Source organism: Procambarus clarkii, chromosome 13, assembly GCF_040958095.1.
Source record: "Procambarus clarkii isolate CNS0578487 chromosome 13, FALCON_Pclarkii_2.0, whole genome shotgun sequence".
Taxonomy (NCBI): Eukaryota; Metazoa; Arthropoda; class Malacostraca; order Decapoda; family Cambaridae; genus Procambarus; species Procambarus clarkii.
In genome coordinates, this window is record NC_091162.1 from 37,436,389 (window position 1) to 37,460,886 (window position 24,498).

A 24,498-nucleotide genomic window follows, 5' to 3' on the forward strand; every position below is an offset into this window, starting at 1 on the left:
ACCACATATGGTACAGGTTCCACCACCACCACATATGGTACAGGTTCCACCACCACATATGGTACAGGTTCCACTACCACCACATATGGTACAGGTTCCACCACCACCACATATAGTACAGGTTCCTCCACCACATATGGTACAGGTTCCACCACCACATATGATACAGGTTCCACCACCACATATGGTACAGGTTCCACCACCACGTGATACAGGTTCTACCACCACATATGGTACGGGTTCCACCAACGTCACATATGGTACAGGTTCCACCAATACTCCACATGGCACAGGTTGCACCACCACTATATATGGTACAGGTTCCACCACCAACACATATCGTACATGTTCCACTACCACATTTGGTACAGGTTCCACTACCACATATGGTACAGGTTCCACCACCACTACATATGGCACAGGTTCCACCTCAAACACATATGATACAGGTTCCACCTCAAACACATATGATACAGGTTCCACCACCAACATATATGATACAGGTTCCACCACCATCACATATGGTACAGGTTCCACCACCACATATGGTACAGGTTCCACCACCTCATATGGTACAGGTTCCACCACCACTACATATAGCACAGGTTCCACCACCAACACATATGATGCAGGTTCCACCAAAAACACATATGATACAGGTTCCACCACCATCACATATGGTACAGGTTCCACCACCACATATGATACAGGTTCCACCACCACATATGGTACAGGTTCCACCACCACTACATATGACACAGGTTCCACCACCAACACATATGATACAGGCTCCACCACCAACATATATGATACAGGTTCCACCACCAACACATATGATACAGGTTCCACCACCACCACATATGGTACAGATTAAACCAACACATATGGTACAGGTTCCACCACCACATCATATGGTACACGTTCCACCATCACATATGGTACTGGTTCAACCATGACCACATGTGGTACTGGTTCCACCACCACATATGGTACAGGTTCAACCACCACCACATATTGTACAGGTTCCACCACCACATATGATACAGGTTGAACCACCACCACATGTGGTACAGATTCCACCACCACATATGGTAATGGTTCCACCACCACAACATATGGTACAGATTCCACCACCACATATGGTACTGGTTCAACCACCACCATATATGGTACTGGTTCCACCACCACCACATATGGTACAGGTTCCACCATCACCACATATGGTACAAGTTCCACCATCACCACATATGGTGCAGGTTCCACCACCACATATGGTACAGGTTCCACCACCAGCATATAGGGTACAGGTTCCACCACCACATATGGTAATGGTTCCACCACCACGTATGGTAATGGTTCCACCACACAACATATAGTACAGGTTCCACCACCAGCACATATGGTACAGGTTCCACCACCACCACATATGGTATAGGTTCCATAACAACATATGGTACAGGTTCCACCACCACCACGTACGGTAATGGTTCCAAAGCAACCACATATGGTACAGGTTCCACCACCACATATGGTACAGTTTCCACCAACATCACATATGGTACAGGTTCCACCAATACTCCACATGGCACAGGTTCCACCACCACTATATATGGTACAGGTTCCACCACCAACACATATTGTACAGGTTCCACTACCACATTTGGTACAGGTTCCACTACCACATATGGTACAGGTTCCACCATCACTACATATGGCACAGGTTCCACCACAAACACATATGATACAGGTTCCACCACCAACACATATGATACAGGTTCCACCACCATCACATATGGTACAGGTTCCACCACCACATATGGTACAGGTTCCACCACCACATATGGTACAGGTTCCACCACTACTACATATGGCACAGGTTCCACCACCAACACATATGATACAGGTTCCACCACCAACACATATGATACAGGTTCCACCACCATCACATATGGTACAAATTCCACCACCACATATGGTACAGGTTCCACCACCACATATGGTACAGGTTCCACCACCACTACATATGACACAGGTTCCACCACCAACACATATGATACAGGCTCCACCAGCAACACATATGATACAGGTTGCACCACCAACACATATGATACAGGTTCCACCACCACCACATATGGTACAGATTCCACCACCACATATGGTACAGGTTCCACCACCACCACATATGGTACAGGTTCCACCACCACCACATATGGTACAGATTCCTCCACCAAATATGGTACAGGTTCCACCACCACATATTGTACAGGTTCCACCACCACTATATATGGTACAGGTTCCACCACCACCACATATGGTACAGGTTCCACCACACGACATATGGTACAGGTTCCACCTTTACTTATGGTACAGGTTCCACCACCACATATGGTACAGGTTCCACCACCACCACATATGGTACAGGTTCCACCACCACCACATATGGTACAGGTTCCACCTCCACATATGGTACAGGTTCCACCACCACATATGGTACAGGTTCCACCACGACATGTGATACTGGTTCTACCACCACCACATATGGTACAGGTTCCACCACCATATATGGTACAGGTTCCACCACCACCACCACATATGGTACAGGTTCCACCACTTCATATGGTACAGGTTCCACCACCACATACGGTACAGGTTCCACCACCACATATGGTACAGGTTCCACCACGACATGTGATACTGGTTCTACCACCACCACATATGGTACAGGTTCCACCACCATATATGGTACAGGTTCCACCACCACCACCACATATGGTACAGGTTCCACCAGCACATATGGTACAGGTTCCACCACCACCACATATGGCACAGGTTCCAACACCACATATGGTACAGGTTCCACCACCACCACATATGATACAAGTTCCACCACCACCACATATGGTACAGGTTCGACCACCACCACATATGGTACAGGTTCCACCACCACATATAGTACAGGTTCTACCACCACCACATATGGTACAGGTTCCACCACCACCACATATGGTACAGGTTCCACCACCACATATAGTACAGGTTCTACCACCACCACATATGGTACAGGTTCCACCACCACCACATATGGTACAGGTTCCACCACCACCACATATGGTACAGGTTCCACCACCACCACATATGATACAAGTTCCCCCACCACCACATATGGAACACGTTCCACCACCACCACCACATATGGTACAGGTTCCACCACCACCACATATAGTACAGGTTCCACCACCACCACATATGGTACAGGTTCGACCACGACCACCACATATGGTACAGGTTCCACCACCACATATGGTAGAGGTTCCACCACCACCACATATGGTACAGGTTCCACCACCACATATGGTACAGGTTCAAACACCACCACATATAGTACAGGTTCCACCACCACATATGGTATAGGTTCCACCACCACCACATATGGTACAGGATCCACCACCACCACATATGGTACATGTTCCACCACCACCACATATGGTACAGGTTCCACCACCACCACATATGGTACAGGTTTCGCCACCACATATGGTACATGTTCCACCACCACCACATATGGTACATGTTCCACCATCACCACATATGGTACAGGTTCCACCACCACCACATATGGTACATGTTCCACCACCACCACCTATGGTACAGGTTCCACCACCACCACATATGATACAGGTTACACCACCACCATATATGGTACAGGTTCCTCCACCTCATATGGTACAGGTTCCACCACCACCACATGTGGTACTGGTTCCACCACCACCACATATGGTACTGGTTCCACCACCACATATGGTACAGGTTCCACCACCACCACATATGGTACAGGTTCCACCACCACCACATATGGCATAGGTTCCACCACCACATATGGTACAGGTTCCACCACCAACACATATGGTACGGGTTCCACCAACAACACATATGGTACAGGTTCCACCACCACCACATATGGTAAAGGTTCAGCCACCACATATGGTACAGGTTCCACCACCACCACATATGGTACAAGTTCCACCACCACTACATATGGTACAGGATCCACCACCACCATAAATGGTACAGGTTCCACCACCACATATGGTACAGGTTCCACCACCACCACATATGGTACAGGTTCCACCACCACCACATATGGTACAGGTTCTACCACCACCACATATGGTACATGTTCCACCACCACCACCTATGGTACAGGTTCCACCGCCACCACATATGGTACAGGTTCCACCACCACAACATATGGTACAGGTTCCACCACCACATATGGTACAGCTTCCACCACCACCACATATGGTACAGGTTCCACCACTACCACATATGGTACAGGTTCCACCACCACCACATATGGTACAGGTTCCACCACCACCACATATGGTACAGGATCCACCACCACCACATATGGTACAGGTTCCACCACCAACTTATATGGTACAGGATCCACCACCACCACATATGGTACAGGTTCCACCACCAACATATATGCTACAGGATCCACCACCACCACATATGGTACAGGTTCAGCCACCACATATGGTACAGGTTCCATTACCACCACATATGGTACAAGTTCCACCACCAACACATATGGTACAGGATCCACCACCACCACATATGGTACAGGTTCCACCACTACATATGGTACAGGTTCCACCACCACCACATATGGTACAAGTTCCACCACCACCACATATGGTACAGGTTCCACCACCACCACCACATATGGTACAGGTTCCACCACCACCACATATAGTACAGGTTCCACCACCACATATGGTACAGGTTCCACCACCACCACATATGGTACAGGTTCCACCACCACCAAATATGGAAGAGGTTCCACCACCACCACATATGGTACAGGTTCCACCACCACTACATATGATACAAGTTCCACCACCACCACCACATATGGTACAGGTTCCACCACCACCACCACATATGGTACAGGTTCCACCACCACCACATATAGTACAGGTTCCACCACCACATATAGTACAGGTTCTACCACCACCACATATGGTACAGGTTCCACCACCACCACATATGGTACAGGTTCCACCACCACCACATATCGTACAGGTTCCACCACCACCACCACATATGGTACAGGTTCCACCACCACTACATATAGTACAGGTTCCACCACCACCACATATGGTACAGGTTCCACCACGACCACCACATATGGTACAGGTTCCACCACGACCACCACATTTGGTACAGGTTCTACAACCACCACATATGGTACAGGTTCCACCACCACCACATATGGTACAGGTTCCACCACCACATATGGAACAGGTTCCACCACCACCACATATGGTACAAGTTCCACCATTACCACATATGGTACAGGTTCCACCACCACCACATATGGCACAGGTTCCACCACCACATATGGTACAGGTTCCACCACCACCACATATGATACAAGTTCCACCACCACCACATATGGTACAGGTTCCACCACCACCACATATGGTACAGGTTCCACCACCACCACATATAGTACAGGTTCCACCACCACATATAGTACAGGTTCTACCACCACCACATATGGTACAGGTTCCACCACCACCACATATGGTACAGGTTCCACCACCACCACATGGTACAGGTTCCTCCACCACCACATATGATACAAGTTCCACCACCACCACATATGGAACAGGTTCCACCACCACCACCACACATGGTACAGGTTCCACCACCACCACATATAGTACAGGTTCCACCACCACCACATATGGTACAGGTTCCACCACGACCACCACATATGGTACAGGTTCCACCACCACATATGGTACAGGTTCCACCACCACCACATATGGTACAGGTTTCACCACCACATATGGTACAGGTTCAAACACCACCACATATAGTACAGGTTCCACCACCACATATGGTATAGGTTCCACCACCACCACATATGGTACAGGTTCCACCACCACCACATATAGTACATGTTCCACCACCACCACATATGGTACAGGTTCCACCACCACCACATATGTTACAGGTTTCGCCACCACATATGGTACAGGTTCCACCACCACCACATATGGTACATGTTCCACCACATATGGTACAGGTTCCACCACCCCCACATATGGTACATGTTCCACCACAACCACCTATGGTACAGGTTCCACCACCACCACATATGATACAGGTTCCACCACCACATATGGTTCAGGTTCCACCACCACCACATATGGTACAGGTTCCACCACCACCACATAAGGTACAGGTTCCACCACCACCACATGTGATACAGGTTCCACCACCACATATGGTACAGGTTCCACCACCAAATATGGTACAGGTTCCACCACCACATGTGGTACTGGTTCCACCACCACCACATATGGTAAAGGTTCCACCACCACCACATATGGTACAGGTTCCTCCACCTCATATGGTACAGGTTCCACCACCACCACATGTGGTACTGGTTCCACCACCACCACATATGGTACTGGTTCCACCACCACATATGGTACTGGTTCCACCACAACATATGGTACGGGTTCCACCACCACATATCGGACAGGATCCACCACTACATATGTTACTGGTTCCACCACCACCACATATGGTACAGGTTCTACCACCACCACATATGGTACATGTTCCACCACCACCTATGGTACAGGTTCCACCGCCACCACATATGGTACAGGTTCCACCACCACAACATATGGTACAGGTTCCACCACCACATATGGTACAGCTTCCACCACCACCACATATGGTACAGGTTCCACCACTACCACATATGGTACAGGTTCCACCACTACCACATATGGTACAGGTTCCACCACCACCACATATGGTACAGGATCCACCACCACCACATATGGTACAGGTTCCACCACCAACTTATATGGTACAGGATCCACCACCACCACATATGGTACAGGTTCCACCACCAACATATATGCTACAGGATCCACCACCACCACATATGGTACAGGTTCAGCCACCACATATGGTACAGGTTCCATTACCACCACATATGGTACAAGTTCCACCACCAACACATATGGTACAGGATCCACCACCACCACATATGGTACAGGTTCCACCACCACATATGGTACAGGTTCCACCACCACCACATATGGTACAAGTTCCACCACCACCACATATAGTACAGGTTCCACCACCACCACCACATATGGTACAGGTTCCACCACCACCACATATAGTACAGGTTCCACCACCACATATGGTACAGGTTCCACCACCACCACATATGGTACAGGTTCCACCACCACCACATATGGAAGAGGTTCCACCACCACCACATATGGTACAGGTTCCACCACCACTACATATGATACAAGTTCCACCACCACCACCACATATGGTACAGGTTCCACCACCGCCACTACATATGGTACAGGTTCCACCACCACCACATATAGTACAGGTTCCACCACCACATATAGTACAGGTTCTACCACCACCACATATGGTACAGGTTCCACCACCACCACATATGGTACAGGTTCCACCACCACCACATATGGTACAAGTTCCACCACCACCACATATGGTACAGGTTCCACCACCACCACCACATATGGTACAGGTTCCACCACCACTACATACAGTACAGGTTCCACCACCACCACATATGGTACAGGTTCCACCACGACCACCACATATGGTACAGGTTCCACCACGACCACCACATTTGGTACAGGTTCCACAACCACCACATATGGTACAGGTTCCACCACCACCACATATGGTACAGGTTCCACCACCACATATGGAACAGGTTCCACCACCACCACATATGGTACAAGTTCCACCACCACCACATATGGTACAGGTTCCACCACCACCACATATGGCACAGGTTCCACCACCACATATGGTACAGGTTCCACCACCACCACATATGATACAAGTTCCACCACCACCACATATGGTACAGGTTCCACCACCACCACATATGGTACAGGTTCCACCACCACCACATATAGTACAGGTTCCACCACCACATATAGTACAGGTTCTACCACCACCACATATGGTACAGGTTCCACCACCACCACATATGGTACAGGTTCCACCACCACCACATATGGTACAGGTTCCTCCACCACCACATATGATACAAGTTCCACCACCACCACATATGGAACAGGTTCCACCCCCACCACCACATATGGTACAGGTTCCACCACCACCACATATAGTACAGGTTCCACCACCACCACATATGGTATAGGTTCCACCACGACCACCACATATGGTACAGGTTCCACCACCACATATGGTACAGGTTCCACCACCACCACATATGGTACAGGTTTCACCACCACATATGGTACAGGTTCAAACACCACCACATATAGTACAGGTTCCACCACCACATATGGTATAGGTTCCACCACCACCACATATGGTACAGGTTCCACCACCACCACATATGGTACATGTTCCACCACCACCACATATGGTACAGGTTCCACCACCACCACATATGGTACAGGTTTCGCCACCACATATGGTACAGGTTCCACCACCACCACATATGGTACATGTTCCACCACATATGGTACAGGTTCCACCACCACCACATATGGTACATGTTCCACCACAACCACCTATGGTACAGGTTCCACCACGACCACCACATATGGTACAGGTTCCACCACGACCACCACATTTGGTACAGGTTCCACAACCACCACATATGGTACAGGTTCCACCACCACCACATATGGTACAGGTTCCACCACCACATATGGAACAGGTTCCACCACCACCACATATGGTACAAGTTCCACCACCACCACATACGGTACAGGTTCCACCACCACCACATATGGCACAGGTTCCACCACCACATATGGTACAGGTTCCACCACCACCACATATGATACAAGTTCCACCACCACCACATATGGTACAGGTTCCACCACCACCACATATGGTTCAGGTTCCACCACCACCACATATAGTACAGGTTCCACCACCACATATAGTACAGGTTCTACCACCACCACATATGGTACAGGTTCCACCACCACCACATATGGTACAGGTTCCACCACCACCACATATGGTACAGGTTTCTCCACCACCACATATGATACAAGTTCCACCACCACCACATATGGAACAGGTTCCACCACCACCACCACATATGGTACAGGTTCCACCACCACCACATATAGTACAGGTTCCACCACCACCACATATGGTACAGGTTCCACCACGACCACCACATATGGTACAGGTTCCACCACCACATATGGTACAGGTTCCACCACCACCACATATGGTACAGGTTTCACCACCACATATGGTACAGGTTCAAACACCACCACATATAGTACAGGTTCCACCACCACATATGGTATAGGTTCCACCACCACCACATATGGTACAGGTTCCACCACAACCACATATGGTACATGTTCCACCACCACCACATATGGTACAGGTTCCACCACCACCACATATGGTACAGGTTTCGCCACCACATATGGTACAGGTTCCACCACCACCACATATGGTACATGTTCCACCACATATGGTACAGGTTCCACCACCACCACATATGGTACATGTTCCACCACAACCACCTATGGTACAGGTTCCACCACCACCACATATGATACAGGTTCCACCACCACATATGGTTCAGGTTCCACCACCACCACATATGGTACAGGTTCCACCACCACCACATAAGGTACAGGTTCCACCACCACCACATGTGATACAGGTTCCACCACCACATATGGTACAGGTTCCACCACCAAATATGGTACAGGTTCCACCACCACATGTGGTACTGGTTCCACCACCACCACATATGGTAAAGGTTCCACCACCACCACATATGGTACAGGTTCCTCCACCTCATATGGTACAGGTTCCACCACCACCACATGTGGTACTGGTTCCACCACCACCACATATGGTACTGGTTCCACCACAACATATGGTAAGGGTTCCACCACCACATATCGGACAGGATCCACCACTACATATGTTACTGGTTCCACCACCATCACATATGGTACAGGTTCTACCACCACCACATATGGTACATGTTCCACCACCACCACCTATGGTACAGGTTCCACCGCCACCACATATGGTACAGGTTCCACCACCACAACATATGGTACAGGTTCCACCACCACATATGGTACAGCTTCCACCACTACCACATATGGTACAGGTTCCACCACCACCACATATGGTACAGGTTCCACCACCACCACATATGGTACAGGATCCACCACCACCACATATGGTACAGGTTCCACCACCAACTTATATGGTACAGGATCCACCACCACCACATATGGTACAGGTTCCACCACCAACATATATGCTACAGGATCCACCACCACCACATATGGTACAGGTTCAGCCACCACATATGGTACAGGTTCCATTACCACCACATATGGTACAAGTTCCACCACCAACACATATGGTACAGGATCCACCACCACCACATATGGTACAGGTTCCACCACCACATATGGTACAGGTTCCACCACCACCACATATGGTACAAGTTCCACCACCACCACATATGGTACAGGTTCCACCACCACCACCACATATGGTACAGGTTCCACCACCACCACATATAGTACAGGTTCCACCACCACATATGGTACAGGTTCCACCACCACCACATATGGTACAGGTTCCACCACCACCACATATGGAAGAGGTTCCACCACCACCACATATGGTACAGGTTCCACAACCACTACATATGATACAAGTTCCACCACCACATATGGTACAGGTTCCACCACCGCCACCACATATGGTACAGGTTCCACCACCACCACATATAGTACAGGTTCCACCACCACATATAGTACAGGTTCTACCACCACCACATATGGTACAGGTTCCACCACCACCACATATGGTACAAGTTCCACCACCACCACATATGGTACAGGTTCCACCACCACCACCACATATGGTACAGGTTCCACCACCACTACATATAGTACAGGTTCCACCACCACCACATATGGTACAGGTTCCACCACGACCACCACATATGGTACAGGTTCCACCACGACCACCACATTTGGTACAGGTTCCACAACCACCACATATGGTACAGGTTCCACCACCACCACATATGGTACAGGTTCCACCACCACTACATATGATACAAGTTCCACCACCACCACCACATATGGTACAGGTTCCACCACCGCCACCACATATGGTACAGGTTCCACCACCACCACATATAGTACAGGTTCCACCACCACATATAGTACAGGTTCTACCACCACCACATATGGTACAGGTTCCACCACCACCACATATGGTACAAGTTCCACCACCACCACATATGGTACAGGTTCCACCACCACCACCACATATGGTACAGGTTCCACCACCACTACATATAGTACAGGTTCCACCACCACCACATATGGTACAGGTTCCACCACGACCACCACATATGGTACAGGTTCCACCACGACCACCACATTTGGTACAGGTTCCACAACCACCACATATGGTACAGGTTCCACCACCACCACATATGGTACAGGTTCCACCACCACATATGGAACAGGTTCCACCACCACCTCATATGGTACAAGTTCCACCACCACCACATATGGTACAGGTTCCACCACCACCACATATGGCACAGGTTCCACCACCACATATGGTACAGGTTCCACCACCACCACATATGATACAAGTTCCACCACCACCACATATGGTACAGGTTCCACCACCACCATATATGGTACAGGTTCCACCACCACCACATATAGTACAGGTTCCACCACCACATATAGTACAGGTTCTACCACCACCACATATGGTACAGGTTCCACCACCACCACATATGGTACAGGTTCCACCACCACCACATATGGTACAGGTTCCTCCACCTCCACATATGATACAAGTTCCACCACCACCACATATGGAACAGGTTCCACCACCACCACCACATATGGTACAGGTTCCACCACCACCACATATAGTACAGGTTCCACCACCACCACATATGGTACAGGTTCCACCACGACCACCACATATGGTACAATTTCTACCACCACATATGGTACAGGTTCCACCACCACCACATATGGTACAGGTTTCACCACCACATATGGTACAGGTTCAAACACCACCACATATAGTACAGGTTCCACCACCACATATGGTATAGGTTCCACCACCACCACATATGGTACAGGTTCCACTACCACCACATATGGTACATGTTCCACCACCACCACATATGGTACAGGTTCCACCACCACATATGGTACAGGTTTCGCCACCACATATGGTATAGGTTCCACCACCACCACATATGGTACATGTTCCACCACATATGGTACAGGTTCCACCACCACCACATATGGTACATGTTCCACCACAACCACCTATGGTACAGGTTCCACCACCACCACATATGATACAGGTTCCACCACCACATATGGTTCAGGTTCCACCACCACCACATATGGTACAGGTTCCACCACCACCACATAAGGTACAGGTTCCACCACCACCACATGTGATACAGGTTCCACCACCACATATGGTACAGGTTCCACCACCAAATATGGTACAGGTTCCACCACCACATGTGGTACTGGTTCCACCACCACCACATGTGGTAAAGGTTCCACCACCACCACATATGGTACAGGTTCCTCCACCTCATATGGTACAGGTTCCACCACCACCACATGTGGTACTGGTTCCACCACCACCACATATGGTACTGGTTCCACCACCACATATGGTACTGGTTCCACCACAACATATGGTACGGGTTCCACCACCACATATCGGACAGGATCCACCACTACATATGTTACTGGTTCCACCACCACCACATATGGTATTGATTCCACCACCACCACATATGGTACAGGTTCCACCACCACCACATATGGTACAGGTTCCACCACCACATATGGTACAATTTCCGCCACCACATGTGATACTGGTTCTACCACCACCACATATGGTACAGGTTCCACCACCATATATGGTACAGGTTCCACCACCACCACCACATATGGTACAGGTTCCACCACCTCATATGGTACAGGTTCCACCACCACATACGGTACAGGTTCCACCACCAAATGTGGTACTTGTTCCACCACCACCACATATGGTACAGGTTACACCACCACCATATATGGTTCAAGTTCTACCACCACATGTGGTACTTGTTCCACAACCACCACATATGGTACAGGTTCCACCACCACATAGAGTACACGTTTCACCACCACATATGGTACAGGTTCCACCACCACATGTGGTACTGGTTCCACCACCACCATATATGGTACAGGTTCCACCACCACCACATATAATACTGGTTCCACCACCACCACATATGGTACTTATTCCACCACCACATATGGTACTGGTTCCACCACCACCACATATGGTGCAGGTTCCACCACCACCACATATGGTACAGGTTCCACCACCACATATGGTACTGGTTCCACCACCACATATGGTATAGGTTCCACCACCACATGTGGTACAGGTTCCACCACCACCACATATGATACACGTTCCACCACCACCACATATGGTACAGGTTCCACCACCACATATGGTACAGGTTTCACCAACACCACATATGGTACAGGTTCCAGCACCACCACATATGGTACAGGTTCCACCACCACATATGGTACAGGTTCCACTACCACCACATATGGTACAGGTTCCACCACCACCACATATAGTACAGGTTCCTCCACCACATATGGTACAGGTTCCACCACCACATATGATACAGGTTCCACCACCACATATGGTACAGGTTCCACCACCACGTGATACAGGTTCTACCACCACATATGGTACAGGTTCCACCAACGTCACATATGGTACAGATTCCACCAATACTCCACATGGCACAGGTTCCACCACCACTATATATGGTACAGGTTCCACCACCAACACATATCGTACAGGTTCCACTACCACATTTGGTACAGGTTCCACTACCACATATGGTACAGGTTCCACCACCACTACATATGGCACAGGTTCCACCTCAAACACATATGATACAGGTTCCACCTCAAACACATATGATACAGGTTCCACCACCAACATATATGATACAGGTTCCACCACCATCACATATGGTACAGGTTCCACCACCACATATGGTACAGGTTCCACCACCTCATATGGTACAGGTTCCACCACCACTACATATAGCACAGGTTCCACCACCAACACATATGATACAGGTTCCACCAAAAACACATATGATACAGGTTCCACCACCATCACATATGGTACAGGTTCCACCACCACATATGATACAGGTTCCACCACCACATATGGTACAGGTTCCACCACCACTACATATGACACAGGTTCCACCACCAACACATATGATACAGGCTCCACCACCAACATATATGATACAGGTTCCACCACCAACACATATGATACAGGTTCCACCACCACCACATATGGTACAGATTAAACCAACACATATGGTACAGGTTCCACAACCACCACATATGGTATAGGTTCCACCAACACCACATATGGTACAGATTCCTCCACCACATATGGTACAGGTTCCACCACCACATATGGTACAGGTTCCACCCCCACCATATAAGGTACAGGTTCCACCACCACCACATATGGTACAGGTTCCATCACACCACGTATTGTACAGGTTCCACCTCCACATATGGTACAGGTTCCACCACCACATATGGTACAGGTTCCACCACCACATATGGTACAGGTTCCACCACCACCACATATGGTACAGGTTCCACCACCACCACATATGGTACAGGTTCCACCACCACCACATATGGTACAGGTTCCACCTCCACATATGGTACAGGTTCCACCACCACATATGGTACAGGTTCCACCACCACATGTGATACTGGTTCTACCACCACCACATATGGTACAGGTTCCACCACCATATATGGTACAGGTTCCACCACCACCACCACATATGGTACAGGTTCCACCACCTCATATGGTACAGGTTCCACCACCATATACGGTACAGGTTCCACCACCAAATGTGGTACTTGTTCCAAAACCACCACATATGGTACAAGTTACACCACCACCACATATGGTTCAGGTTCTACCACCGCATGTGGTACTTGTTCCACCACCACCACATATGGTACAGGTTCCACCACCACATATAGTAGACGTTTCACCACCACATATGGTACAGGTTCCACCACCACCACATTTGGTACTTGTCCCACCACCACATATGGTACTGGTTCTACCACCACCACATATGGTACAGGTTCCACCACCACCACATATGGTACAGGTTCCACCACCACATATGGTACTGGTTCCACCACCACATATGGTACAGGTTCCACCACCACATATGGTACAGTTTCCACCACCACTACCACATATGGTACAGGTTCCACCACCGCATGTGGTACTGGTTCCACCACCACCATATATGGTACAGGTTCCACCACCACCACATATGGTAAAGGTCCACCACCACATATGGTACTGGTTCCACCACCACCACATATGGTACAGGTTTCACCACTACATATTGTAAAGGTTTCACCACCACATATGGTACAGGTTCCACCACTACATGTGGTACTGGTTCTACCACCACCACATATGGTACAGGTTCCACCACCACATCATATGGTACACGTTCCACCACCACATATGTTACTGGTTCAACCATGACCACATGTGGTACTGGTTCTACCACCACCACATATGGTACAGGTTCCACCACCACATCATATGGTACACGTTCCACCACCACATATGGTACTGGTTCAACCATGACCACATGTGGTACTGGTTCCACCACCACATATGGTACAGGTTCAACCACCACCACATATTGTACAGGTTCCACCACCACATATGATACAGGTTCAACCACCACCACATGTGGTACAGATTCCACCACCACATATGGTAATGGTTCCACCACCACAACATATGGTACAGATTCCACCACCACATATGGTACTGGTTCAACCACCACCATATATGGTACTGGTTCCACCACCACCACATATGGTACAGGTTCCACCATCACCACATATGGTACAAGTTCCACCATCACCACATATGGTGCAGGTTCCACCACCACATATGGTACAGGTTCCACCACCAGCATATAGGGTACAGGTTCCACCACCACATATGGTAATGGTTCCACCACCACATATGGTAATGGTTCCACCACACAACATATAGTACAGGTTCCACCACCAGCACATATGGTACAGGTTCCACCACCACCACATATGGTATAGGTTCCATAACAACATATGGTACAGGTTCCACCACCACCACGTACGGTAATGGTTCCAAAACAACCACATATGGTACAGGTTCCACCACCACATATGGTACAGTTTCCACCAACATCACATATGGTACAGGTTCCACCAATACTCCACATGGCACAGGTTCCACCACCACTATATATGGTACAGGTTCCACCACCAACACATATTGTACAGGTTCCACTACCACATTTGGTACAGGTTCCACTACCACATATGGTACAGGTTCCACCATCATTACATATGGCACAGGTTCCACCACAAACACATATGATACAGGTTCCACCACCAACACATATGATACAGGTTCCACCACCATCACATATGGTACAGGTTCCACCACCACATAGGGTACAGGTTCCACCACCACATATGGTACAGGTTCCACCACTACTACATATGGCACAGGTTCCACCACCAACACATATGATACAGGTTCCACCACCAACACATATGATACAGGTTCCACCACCATCACATATGGTACAGGTTCCACCACCACATATGGTACAGGTTCCACCACCACATATGGTACAGGTTCCACCACCACTACATATGACACAGGTTCCACCACCAACACATATGATACAGGCTCCACCAGCAACACATATGATACAGGTTGCACCACCAACACATATGATACAGGTTCCACCACCACCACATATGGTACAGATTCCACCACCACATATGGTACAGGTTCCACCACCACCACATATGGTACAGGTTCCACCACCACCACATATGGTACAGATTCCTCCACCAAATATGGTACAGGTTCCACCACCACATATTGTACAGGTTCCACCACCACTATATATGGTACAGGTTCCACCACCACCACATATGGTACAGGTTCCACCACCACCATATAAGGTACAGGTTCCACCACCACCACATATGGTACAGGTTCCATCACACCACGTATTGTACAGGTTCCACCTCCACATATGGTACAGGTTCCACCACCACATATGGTACAGGTTCCACCACCACATATGGTACAGGTTCCACCACCACCACATATGGTACAGGTTCCACCACCACCACATATGGTACAGGTTCCACCACCACCACATATGGTACAGGTTCCACCTCCACATATGGTACAGGTTCCACCACCACATATGGTACAGGTTCCACCACCACATGTGATACTGGTTCTACCACCACCACATATGGTACAGGTTCCACCACCATATATGGTACAGGTTCCACCACCACCACCACATATGGTACAGGTTCCACCACCTCATATGGTACAGGTTCCACCACCATATACGGTACAGGTTCCACCACCAAATGTGGTACTTGTTCCAAAACCACCACATATGGTACAGGTTACACCACCACCACATATGGTTCAGGTTCTACCACCGCATGTGGTACTTGTTCCACCACCACCACATATGGTACAGGTTCCACCACCACATATAGTAGACGTTTCACCACCACATATGGTACAGGTTCCACCACCACCACATTTGGTACTTGTCCCACCACCACATATGGTACTGGTTCTACCACCACCACATATGGTACAGGTTCCACCACCACCACATATGGTACAGGTTCCACCACCACATATGGTACTGGTTCCACCACCACATATGGTACAGGTTCCACCACCACATATGGTACAGTTTCCACCACCACTACCACATATGGTACAGGTTCCACCACCGCATGTGGTACTGGTTCCACCACCACCATATATGGTACAGGTTCCACCACCACCACATATGGTAAAGGTCCACCACCACATATGGTACTGGTTCCACCACCACCACATATGGTACAGGTTTCACCACTACATATTGTAAAGGTTTCACCACCACATATGGTACAGGTTCCACCACTACATGTGGTACTGGTTCTACCACCACCACATATGGTACAGGTTCCACCACCACATCATATGGTACACGTTCCACCACCACATATGTTACTGGTTCAACCATGACCACATGTGGTACTGGTTCTACCACCACCACATATGGTACAGGTTCCACCACCACATCATATGGTACACGTTCCACCACCACATATGGTACTGGTTCAACCATGACCACATGTGGTACTGGTTCCACCACCACATATGGTACAGGTTCAACCACCACCACATATTGTACAGGTTCCACCACCACATATGATACAGGTTCAACCACCACATGTGGTACAGATTCCACCACCACATATGGTAATGGTTCCACCACCACAACATATGGTACAGATTCCACCACCACATATGGTACTGGTTCAACCACCACCATATATGGTACTGGTTCCACCACCACCACATATGGTACAGGTTCCACCATCACCACATATGGTACAAGTTCCACCATCACCACATATGGTGCAGGTTCCACCACCACATATGGTACAGGTTCCACCACCAGCATATAGGGTACAGGTTCCACCACCACATATGGTAATGGTTCCACCACCACATATGGTAATGGTTCCACCACACAACATATAGTACAGGTTCCACCACCAGCACATATGGTACAGGTTCCACCACCACCACATATGGTATAGGTTCCATAACAACATATGGTACAGGTTCCACCACCACCACGTACGGTAATGGTTCCAAAACAACCACATATGGTACAGGTTCCACCACCACATATGGTACAGTTTCCACCAACATCACATATGGTACAGGTTCCACCAATACTCCACATGGCACAGGTTCCACCACCACTATATATGGTACAGGTTCCACCACCAACACATATTGTACAGGTTCCACTACCACATTTGGTACAGGTTCCACTACCACATATGGTACAGGTTCCACCATCATTACATATGGCACAAGTTCCACCACAAACACATATGATACAGGTTCCACCACCAACACATATGATACAGGTTCCACCACCATCACATATGGTACAGGTTCCACCACCACATATGGTACAGGTTCCACCACCACATATGGTACAGGTTCCACCACTACTACATATGGCACAGGTTCCACCACCAACACATATGATACAGGTTCCACCACCAACACATATGATACAGGTTCCACCACCATCACATATGGTACAGGTTCCACCACCACATATGGTACAGGTTCCACCACCACATATGGTACAGGTTCCACCACCACTACATATGACACAGGTTCCACCACCAACACATATGATACAGGCTCCACCAGCAACACATATGATACAGGTTGCACCACCAACACATATGATACAGGTTCCACCACCACCACATATGGTACAGATTCCACCACCACATATGGTACAGGTTCCACCACCACATATGGTACAGGTTCCACCACCGCCACATATGGTACAGATTCCTCCACCAAATATGGTACAGGTTCCACCACCACATATTGTACAGGTTCCACCACCACTATATATGGTACAGGTTCCACCACCACCACATATGGTACAGGTTCCACCACACGACATATGGTACAGGTTCCACCTTTACATATGGTACAGGTTCCACCACCACATATGGTACAGGTTCCACCACCACCACATATGGTACAGGTTCCACCACCACCACATATGGTACAGGTTCCACCACCACCACATATGGTACAGGTTCCACCTCCACATATGGTACAGGTTCCACCACCACATATGGTACAGGTTCCACCACGACATGTGATACTGGTTCTACCACCACCACATATGGTACAGGTTCCACCACCATATATGGTACAGGTTCCACCACCACCACCACATATGGTACAGGTTCCACCACTTCATATGGTACAGGTTCCACCACCACATACGGTACAGGTTCCACCACCAAATGTGGTACTTGTTCCAAAACCACCACATATGGTACAGGTTACACCACCACCACATATGGTTCAGGTTCTACCACCGCATGTGGTACTTGTTCCACCACCACCACATATGGTAAAGGTTCCACCACCACATGTAGTACACGTTTCACCACCACATATGGTACAGGTTCCACCACCACCACATATGGTACTGTTTCCACCACACCACATATGGTACTTGTTCCACCACCACATATGGTACTGGTTCCACCACCACCACATATGGTACAGGTTCCACCACCACCACATATGGTACAGGTTCCACCACCACATATGGTACTGGTTCCACCACCACATATGGTAAAGGTTCCACCATCACATATGGTACTGGTTCAACCACCACCACATATGGTCCTGGTTCCACCACCACCACATATGGCACAGGTTCCACCACCACCACATATGGTACAGGTTCCACCACCACCACATATGGTACAGGTTCCACCACCACATATGTTACAGGTTCCACCACCACATATGGTACAGTTTCCACCACCACCACCACATATGGTACAGGTTCCACCACCGCATGTGGTACTGGTTCCACCACCACCATATATGGTACAGGTTCCACCACCACCACATATGGTAAAGGTCCACCACCACATATGGTAAAAGTCCACCACCACATATGGTACTGGTTCCACAACCACCACATATGGTTCAGGTTCCACCACTGCATGTGGTACTGGTTCTACCACCACCACATATGGTACAGGTTCCACCACCACATCATATGGTACACGTTCAACCACCATATATGGTACTGGTTCAACCACCACCACATGTGGTACTGGTTCCACCACCACATATGGTACAGGTTCAACCACCACCACATGTGGTACAGATTCCACCACCACATATGGTAATGGTTCCACCACCACAACATATGGTACAGGTTCCACCACCACATATGGTACTGGTTCAACCACCACCACATATGGTACTGGTTCCACCACCACCACACATGGTACAGGTTCCACCATCACCACATATGGTACAAGTTCCACCACCACCACATATGGTGCAGGTTCCACCACCACATATGGTACAGGTTCCACCACCAGCACATAAGGTACAGGTTCCACCACCACATATGGTAATGGTTCCACCACACAACATATAGTACAGGTTCCACCACCAGCATATATGGTGCAGGTTCCACCACCACCACATATGGTATAGGTTCCATAACAACATATGGTACAGGTTCCACCACCACCACGTACGGTAATGGTTCCAAAACAACCACATATGGTACAGGTTCCACCACCACATATGGTACAGGTTCCATTACCACCACATATGGTACAGGTTCCACCACTACCACATATAGTACAGGTTCCACCACCACATATGGTACAGGTTCCACCACCACATATGATACAGGTTCCACCACCACATATGGTACAGGTTCCACCACCACGTGATTTCGTTCTACCACCACATATGGTACAGGTTCCACCAACATCACATATGGTACAGGTTCCACCAATACTCCACATGGCACAGGTTCTACCACCACTATATATGGTACAGGTTCCACCACCAACACATATCGTACAGGTTCCACTACCACATTTGGTACAGGTTCCACTGTACACATATTATGTGCACATATTATGTGTATATTATATGATATGTACCAGATATGGTACAGGTTCCATTACCACCACATATGGTACAGGTTCCATTACCACCACATATGGTACAGGTTCCACCACCACCACATATGGTACAGGTTCCACCACCACATATGGTACAGGTTCCACCACCACCACATATGGTACAGGTTCCACCACCACCACATATGGTACAGGTTCCAACACCACCACATATGGTACAGATTCCACCACCACATATGGTACAGATTCCAGAACCACCACATATGGTACAGGTTCAACCACCACCACATATGGTACAGGTTCCACCACCACATATGGTACAGGTTCCACCACCATCACATATGGTACAGGTTCCACCACCACCTCATATGGTACAGGTTCCACCACCACCACATTTGGTACAGGTTCCACCACCACCACATATGGTACAGGTTCCACCACCACCACATATGGTACAGGTTCCACCTCCACATATGGTAAAGGTTCCACCACCACCACATATGGTACAGGTTCCACCACCACATATGGTACAGGTTCCACCACCACCACATATGGTACAGGTTCCACCACCACCACATATGGTAAAGGTTCCACCACCACCACATATATTACAGGTTCCACCACCACATATGGTGCAGGTTCCACCACCACCACATGTGGTATAGGTTCCACCACCACCACATATGGTACATATTCCACCACCACATATGGTACAGGTTCCACCACTACCACATATGGTATAGGTTCCACCACCACCACATATGGTACAGATTCCACCACCACATATGGTACAGGTTCCACCACCACATATGGTACAGGTTCCACCACCACCACATATGGTACAGGTTCCACCACCACCACATATGGTACAGGTTCCACCACCACCACACATGGTATGGGTTGCGGGGGAGAACACTACCAGTTGGCGTGTGGCCACACGTCCCCCACCTGGGCACCAGTGGCCACATGTCCCCCACCTGGCCACCAGTGGCCACACGTCCCCCACCTGGCCACCAGTGGCCACATGTCCCCCACCTGGGCACCAGTGGCCACACGTCCCCCACCTGGCCACCAGTGGCCACATGTCCCCCACCTGGCCACCAGTGGCCACACGTCCCCCACCTGGCCACCAGTGGCCACACGTCCCCCACCTGGCCACCAGTGGCCACATGTCCCCCACCTGGCCACCAGTGGCCACACGCCCCCCACCTGGCCACCAGTGGCCACATGTCCCCCACCTGGCCACCAGTTGCCATACGCCCCCACCTGGCCACCAGTGGCCACATGTCCCCCACCTGGCCACCAGCGGCCACACGCCCCCCACCTGGCCACCAGTGGCCACATGTCCCCCACCTGGCCACCAGTTGCCATACGCCCCCACCTGGCCACCAGTGGCCACACGTCCCCCACCTGGCCACCAGTTGCCATACGCCCCCACCTGGCCACCAGTGGCCACATGTCCCCCACCTGGCCACCAGTGGCAACACGACCCCCACCTGGCCACCAGTTGCCACACGCCCCCACCTGGCCACCAGTGGCCACACGTCCCCACCTGGCCACCAGTTGCCACACGCCCCCACCTGGCCACCAGTGGCCACACGTCCCCACCTGGCCACCAGTGGCCATACGTACCCCACCTGGCCACCAGTGGCCACACGTCCCCACCTGGCCACCAGTGGCCATACGTACCCCACCTGGCCACCAGTGGCCACACGTCCCCACCTGGCCACCAGTGGCCATACGTACCCCACCTGGCCACCAGTGGCCACACCCCCCCACCTGACCACCAGTTGCCATACGCCCCCCCCCCCCTGGCCATATCTCTGCAAACCTACACCTATTCAATTGCAATTAACAATTCATCAAAGCACATGAGACCAGGATGGATGATTATAGTGTGGGAACAGTGTGGGAACAGTGTGGGAACAGTGTGGGAACAGTGTGGGAACAGTGTGGGAACAGTGAGGGAACAGTGTGGGAACAGTGTGGGAACAGTATGGGAACAGTGAGGGAACAGTGTGGGAACAGTGAGGGAACAGTGTGGGAACAGTATGGGAACAGTGTGGGAACAGTGTGGGAACAGTATGGGAACAGTGTGGGAACAGTGTGGGCACAGTGTGGGAACAGTGTGGGAACAGTGTGGGAACAGTGTGGGAACAGTATGGGAACAGTATGGGAACAGTGTGGGAACAGTGTGGGCACAGTGTGGGAACAGTGTGGGAACAGTGTGGGAACAGTGTGGGAACAGTGTGGGAACAGTGTGGGAACAGTGTGGGAACAGTATGGGAACAGTGTGGGAACAGTGTGGGAACAGTGAGGGAACAGTGAGGGAACAGTGTGGGAACAGTATGGGAACAGTGTGGGAACAGTGTGGGAACAGTATGGGAACAGTGAGGGAACAGTGTGGGAACAGTATGGGAACAGTGTGGGAACAGTGTGGGAACAGTGAGGGAACAGTGTGGGAACAGTGTGGGAACAGTGTGGGAACAGTGTGGGAACAGTGTGGGAACAGTGAGGGAACAGTGTGGGAACAGTGAGGGAACAGTATGGGAACAGTGTGGGAACAGTGTGGGAACAGTGTGGGAACAGTGTGGGAACAGTGAGGGAACAGTGAGGGAACAGTGAGGGAACAGTGTGGGAACAGTGTGGGAACAGTGAGGGA

The 24,498-nt window shown here is 49.7% G+C and overlaps 2 protein-coding genes across 2 annotated transcripts; both read left to right on the forward strand.

The window, feature by feature from the left end:
* Positions 1 to 1,328: 1,328 nt before the first annotated feature.
* LOC138364466 (mucin-22-like) lies at positions 1,329 to 13,287 on the forward strand. The gene is made up of 9 exons (XM_069324107.1): positions 1,329 to 1,344; positions 1,460 to 2,287; positions 2,626 to 2,901; positions 4,363 to 4,542; positions 6,824 to 7,003; positions 10,250 to 10,429; positions 11,558 to 11,707; positions 11,873 to 12,004; positions 12,860 to 13,287. Exons 1-9 carry the CDS (start codon positions 1,329 to 1,331, stop codon positions 13,285 to 13,287), a joined length of 2,370 nt encoding a protein of 789 aa, XP_069180208.1.
* A 460-nt stretch (positions 13,288 to 13,747) lies between these two features.
* LOC138364467 (ice nucleation protein-like) lies at positions 13,748 to 23,619 on the forward strand. Its single transcript, XM_069324108.1, has 13 exons — positions 13,748 to 14,525; positions 14,915 to 15,367; positions 15,652 to 15,903; positions 16,374 to 16,709; positions 16,896 to 17,150; positions 17,492 to 17,944; positions 18,229 to 18,684; positions 18,948 to 19,331; positions 19,470 to 19,721; positions 19,985 to 20,359; positions 20,879 to 21,052; positions 21,370 to 21,519; positions 22,682 to 23,619. The coding sequence occupies exons 1-13, from the start codon at positions 13,748 to 13,750 to the stop codon at positions 23,617 to 23,619; spliced, it is 5,256 nt and encodes a 1,751-aa protein (XP_069180209.1).
* The last annotated feature ends 879 nt before the right edge of the window (positions 23,620 to 24,498 follow it).